The sequence below is a fragment of the Ruditapes philippinarum genome, unplaced genomic scaffold (genome assembly GCF_026571515.1).
Source record: "Ruditapes philippinarum isolate M1 unplaced genomic scaffold, ASM2657151v2 ctg9132_1_1_1_1, whole genome shotgun sequence".
In the NCBI taxonomy this organism is placed as follows: domain Eukaryota; kingdom Metazoa; phylum Mollusca; class Bivalvia; order Venerida; family Veneridae; genus Ruditapes; species Ruditapes philippinarum.
Genome location: NW_026862406.1, coordinates 1 through 6,441, shown reverse-complemented (window position 1 = coordinate 6,441; position 6,441 = coordinate 1). Strand labels below are relative to the sequence as shown.

The window sequence follows — 6,441 nt, the reverse complement described above, 5'->3', positions numbered from 1 at the left end:
ATAATACAACTATTAACAGAGGAATCTAAATCCACTTTAAATAACATTCATAATTTCCTAAATTTTCTAAATATTGAACTACCATATATTAAAGTCATGGAATTTTGAATATTTAAATTCATGTACTAAGAGTTGATAAATATTGTATTTATTTATTCACTTTCCAAACGTCCTCTTGTTTTATTATTTTTTGTTGACTTTTTTGTTGCAGCAGATTTTAGTTATATATACACAATGAAAGGTATTACAAGTTTTCATTGGCTGTTGAATTCATTCATTCAGCGAGATCGTTGTCATTTATTGGAAATCATTGAACGCCGCTATTACTTTCCAAACGAGCGCGTTGACAATATAAAGCGATCTCCAATAAATGTTTTGTAGCGGTTCGCTGAGCGACATGAAAACTCGCGTGGAACAATCGCTGTAAGAAAGAGTCTTTCTGTTATAAAAGTGTTTCTGAGAGGAACTTTGTTCTTATTTATTTAATAAACAAGAAATATAATCATCTTATTTAAAAGTGGAATCCATACAGTTGTAGCATATATTATTTAATAAGATACAATAATTAAAAAAGTGCTTTTTATGGATGGTTGAGATATGAAAATAAGAACTGAATGGAACAGAGTTTTGACAATTCGAAAAACTTTTCCAGCACTTCTATTTATGTGTTTATTTCTTTTTATTTTGCAAAATTATTTGGATTCAAATGTGTCTTTATTTAACAGAATGGAAAGAGATTATTCTAGTAGAGGATTTAACGTTCGGTATATGAGCAATTTTAAAGAAGTTGAAGAAAAACGTTCGAGTCGAAATAATAAAATTAATAATATCGAGGCGAACATTACTTTAAATGCGAACAATTTTACTCGGAAGTTACCGAACGCAATCATAATTGGAGTGAAAAAATGTGGAACGCGTGCATTACTCGAGTATCTAAGACTTAATCCAAATATTAAAGCTGCAGGACCGGAGCCTCATTTCTTTGACAGATATTATCATTTGGGACTTGATTGGTACAGGTAAAATGACATTTGTTTTCAACTTTTATGAATAAGGATTGTTATATTACAAATTATTAAATAATCAACAATGATCAAAGTAAATACAAATACCTTTATGATTATTATATTTTACCTATCGGGTACATTTTTCATTTTTAAAACAGGCATATAAAACTTTACGTTAGAAAAAAAACAACAACAAAAAACATACCATTGGTAATTTTTGACAAACACGTGACTTCGTCTGTTTTCTAATGACACTTTTTCATTAATTGACAGCTTATAAATGATGCTTTATCATAAGCATTTTCTTAATAAAACATTATTGTTTCTTTGATGATAAAAATTACAAAAAAAATGTCATCGACTGAAAATCAAAGAGTTTTTGATTAAAAAAAACAACACACACACACACACACACCAACACACACACACACACACACACACACACGCACGCACGCACGCACGCACGCACGCACACACACACACACAAAAACAACCTCAAAACGTTTGATCAATTTACTCAAACTGATTCAAGGTAAAACTTATTAGGCTATCATTATTGAGTGTGTAATGATTATCTTGACCACACGCTTGGAATAGATTTAACAATAATTTTGAGCGAGAACTTTTAACCAGTTTCTTTTACTTAAATTTGGACATTGCATTTGATTAATCTTAATATGTATTTTTACCTTTAGACAAAAGATGCCAAAGACTCATGATGGACAGCTAACAATTGAGAAAACTCCGAGATATTTCATCACAAAAGAAGTGCCAGAAAGGATTAATAATATGTCAAAATATATCAAACTGATACTAGTTGTGCGAAATCCAGTTACTCGTGCAATTTCTGATTTTACACAAGCTGTAAGTAAAGGAGAATACAACAGCAACGTAACATTTCAAAGCAAAGCTATACGCCGTAACGGAACTGTAAACATGAAATGGTCAGCTGTAAACATAGGTCTTTATGTAAATCATTTAAAACGATGGTTAGAATATTTCACGATGGAAAATATACATATTGTTGACGGTGAAAAGTTAATATCAAATCCGGTGCAGGAATTAAATGCTGTTCAAGATTTCTTGGAAGTACCAAGAGAGATTTCAGACAACGCCATCTATATGAATGCGTCTAGGGGATTTCCTTGCATCTTAAAACAAAACAATACACCACCTTACAAATGTTTTAGAGGCTCAAAGGGAAGGCATCACTCTTATGCCAACTCAGACACCCTTACAACATTGCATCAGTTCTATAAACCTTTTAACATTAAGTTTTATCAAATGGTTGATAAACATTTTGCTTGGTAAATTAAAGTTTTTGTGTCTGGATTAATAAATACAATATGGAAAAAAGATACCTTATCGTTGATGTAAAAAAATGGAAAAGGGTTGATCCCTCGGAAATAACAAACACAACAATATTATATAAAAATTGCAGACTCGGTTTGTTGAGTCTGTTCATAGAAGATCATGCAATGTTATACGTGTATCACGTCCCCTAGTAAACCACGTGATTTTGTATAATAAGCAAATAACAGCTTTCTTTCATGAAATAGTAGGTCTTATCTATATGCTACTGACAGAGTAAGATTTCCTCGTTAATAAATAGTTATTGAAGAAATCATCAATTCCTTTGGAATTATACATATATCGTAATTGTAACTGTCATAGTTACGTGCGTTATTACCAATAAATTTACCTGTTGTACGTTCCAGTCGTTATGAACAAACACGTTTAATATATATTGCAAACGTTCTTCCATTCCACATATATAAAAACAACTTCCACATGATTATATAAAACATGTTGAGGAAATCCTCTCCATATTGTCCCTAATAAAAATAATAAACTTTCATTTGAATAATGAAATCAGTCATGGTAAGGCTAGACATCCATTGCTATGAAATTCAATTTACATATTTGCTCTGGAGAGGCCCACTAATTCGTTGTTCTTGATGAAATAGGACAGAATGGTCAGCAGTGATATACCAAATATCAAACCGTGTAAACAAACAGAACATACGATATTGATAAAACCAATTATGCACTTAACAATGCGGAGGCATTGTTTTAGTTAAACATTCTTATCAAAAATAAGGTTAGTGCACATTGTTTTGCAAATAATAATTAGGACCTTTTGTATAACGAACGGTTTCGAATCCATTGTAAGTCACTAATATGAGATAATATTAGATAGTTACAATCATTTGATGTCATATGTTTGGGATAAACGACTAACAAAATGAATGATGTTCTTTGAAGCAATTGGACATTAAAAATTGAAATTAATTATCTCACGAAAGATAAATGTTTGTAACGTAACATTATTTACCCTATTATCTATCCCAAAGGGCGATTGTTTTATATAAAAAACACTTAAATGAAAAAATGTTTAGTACTAAATATCGCTTAGATGCTAGTTGTTAAATATCCATGAAAATCCTTAATCTAATAACTTAGAGCTCCTTGTTGGAAAAGATACAAAAACTATACCAATATACATGTATGTCAATGAAGGTAAAGTTATTTAATGAAATGATCAATTGAAGCTCCACGTCGGATAATGGTATTCTTTTATGAATGCACTAAAAAGGCTCTTATCGTTTTTAATTACGTTAATGTACAACATTTATGTACAGAAACTCTTTAATGTAGGAAATAAAATTGTTTGGACATTTCCTATAACATAAATAACGTTTCATTAACTTGCGTTCTTCTATTCAAGTACTAAGTCAGAAAGGTTAATACCTTTTATCTGCTGAAAGGAACACGTTCATTATTGCAACCTAACATTTTATTTACTTAATTTCTTTTATGAAAACACTCATCGGACATTGTCTGTAACTATATTATTTGTTTTGTTTTTTATGCTCTCTACATATTTGTCTGCTTTAGAATGGTATAGTTAAGTTGTTTTATTTCTTATTCTCAATAAGCAGTAAGTCAATGTTTTCAACAATTTCTATTATGAAAAACTTATGGGACATTGTCTACAACATAAACTATATTATTTGTTTTGTTTTTATTGCTCTCTTCAAATTTGTCTGCTAAAGAATTATATAGTTTAATCGATTTATTTCCTATTGTCAATAAGCAGTACTGTCTATGAACTTATGGCTTAGTAAATTAAAATTCTTGTATCTGGATTAATAAATACAACATGATAAAAGATACCTTATCGCTGATGTAAAAATCTTGGACAGGGAAGATCTTTCAGAATCAACAAACATAACAATAATATATGAAAATTGCAGACTCGGTTAAATTGAGTCTGATCATGTGAGATTATATAATGTGATACATCTATCACGCCCCCCCCCCCCTAGTAAACCTGTAATTCTGTATTGGTCTAAAAATAATTTGTAAAAGAAATACTAAAACACCATATTACATTATTACATAGCTTTTTATAAGACATACTAACCAACTTTTCGTTTTCAGATAAATGATTTCATTATGTTGCGTACATGTCTAGTTTGTATAGTGAACTGATTAAAAAGTGTACTTAAGTGTGATACGTTTAAGAAATTGTCATTATATTGTACTATGAACTTGTTACAAATCTGCCGGACATAGTGCTTGCGTAAGGGCTTTGGGTCTTATGTTGTGCAAAGAAGACTCTCTAAACGTGTACAAAATCGAATCCGCATTGGAATCAGACAAATGGTGTTTTACTCATTACCCAAAATACACGCATTTTGACGCCTTTTTCACACCCCCTATTTGTTGTCTCAAATGGTGCAAAAATGCCTTTTTTTAGGCCCAAACATTAATTTTGTTTGCAAAATGTTGCTTGAAAGTGACCACTTTTTCGGCGAAGCCCCCATCCGAAAAATACATCAGGGGTGGTTGCCAGAAGGGGGATGTGCATCCTTCTGTTAAGGGGTTTGAAGGGAGCGGTAGTCCCCCTCATAGCCAATAAAATTTGGACTTGTGAGAGGCTAAAATGAGACCAGGTCAATCATAAGGTAACGTGTAACCAACGCTTAAAAATCTGAAAAACAAAGTGATCCCTCGGAAGCATTAATCACAACAAAATTTCAAGAGAATTGCAGACTCGGTTTGATTGAGTCTGTACATGAGGGATAATGAATAAGTGCAACATCCCTCACGCCCCCTAGCACCGGCTTGAGCGGTACTCAATTCTCAACACTTAATAGTGCTGGCACCAATGATCCCGAAGGACCAGAAAAATATAACAACACTGAAGTGAAGTACGGGGCAACTTTTTTACGGCTGCCACACAGCACTTGACACCTGCTGTTGTGAAGTATAAAAATCTGAAAAACAAAGTGATTCCCTCGGAAGCATTAATCACAAACAAAATTTTCAAGAGAATTGCAGACTCGGTTTGATTGAGTTCTGTACATGAGGGATAATGAATAAGTGCAACATCCCTCACGCCCCCTAGCACCGGCTTGAGCGGTACTCAATTCTCAACACTAATAGTGCTTGGCACCAATGATCCGAAGCCTTTGACTCTATCTCAATCCATTGAGAAGTTGCAGCACTTTGAAATCAATTTTGATGAGCAAAAAACGCATTTATGCAAGTTATTTACCGAAAAAACAAATCGCCGGGTCAAAATAAAACGACCATGCCATGCGGAAATCTCCCGGACATATTGCTTGGGTTAGGGCTTTGGGCCTTATAATGTGCAAAGGAGACCATCGAAACATGTACGAAATTAAACCCTCATTTAAATCAGACGATGGTGTTTGAACGGTTGGCTCTGGAAAAGGTGTATTTTTGTCGATCAGTTATATACAGAAATAACAAATCAACGGTCCAAAAAACGACCTTGCCATGCGGAAATCTCCCGGACATTTTTTTTTGTGTTAGGGCTTTGGGCTTTATATTGTGCAAGGGAGGACCTCTAAACTTGTACAAAAATAAATCTGCATTGGAATCAGACAAATGGTGTCTAAGCGGTGAGGTCAAGAAGATGGTGTATTTTTTTCAAAAATGTATACAGTTTATATAAAGAAAGAACAAAACGCCGGAACAAAAAACGACAATTTTACTGGGATCTCTTGCTTTTACTTATCTTGCTATAGAGCCTTTTGAGCTTTCTATTGTTGTAAAGAAGATCATCTAAACTGATATAAGCAACTTAATAATAAGTCTGTTTTTAAGAACGTTAGCAATGTATACTTTTTTTTGCTGGTTAAATTAGCAAAACATTTTTTCCATAAATTCCCAATCAAGCCTTAGGAACGAATTTAATTTTCCTTTCCTAGAATGGACAAACTTAAGCTTTATAATGTTGAAATATTGGCTTAGAGCATGTTTGAAACTTAATTCTGGAAAACCGTGGCAATGAATGTGAAATGGTTTAACATAAAAGTGGCAACAAAGTAGCATTTTGACGATCATATAAAACATTAAAATCTCTGTAACTAAACAGTCAAAAAAACAACAGGAACAAATA

At 32.6% G+C, this 6,441-nt stretch overlaps 1 protein-coding gene across 1 annotated transcript; it reads left to right on the top strand.

Moving 5' to 3' along the window:
• The first annotated feature begins 442 nt into the window (after window positions 1-442).
• LOC132719003 (heparan sulfate glucosamine 3-O-sulfotransferase 2-like) lies at window positions 443-2,546 on the top strand. The gene is made up of 2 exons (XM_060702737.1): window positions 443-1,019; window positions 1,703-2,546. The coding sequence occupies exons 1-2, from the start codon at window positions 598-600 to the stop codon at window positions 2,316-2,318; spliced, it is 1,038 nt and encodes a 345-aa protein (XP_060558720.1). The 5' UTR covers window positions 443-597; the 3' UTR covers window positions 2,319-2,546.
• Window positions 2,547-6,441: the final 3,895 nt, after the last annotated feature.

Coding starts and splice junctions, on each gene's coding strand:
- LOC132719003 (XM_060702737.1), top strand. CDS start 598: ATGAAAATAAGAACTGAATGGAACAGAGTTTTGACAATTCGAAAAACT. Junction 1,020..1,702: donor TTGGGACTTGATTGGTACAG/GTAAAATGACAT, acceptor TTTTACCTTTAG/ACAAAAGATGCCAAAGACTC.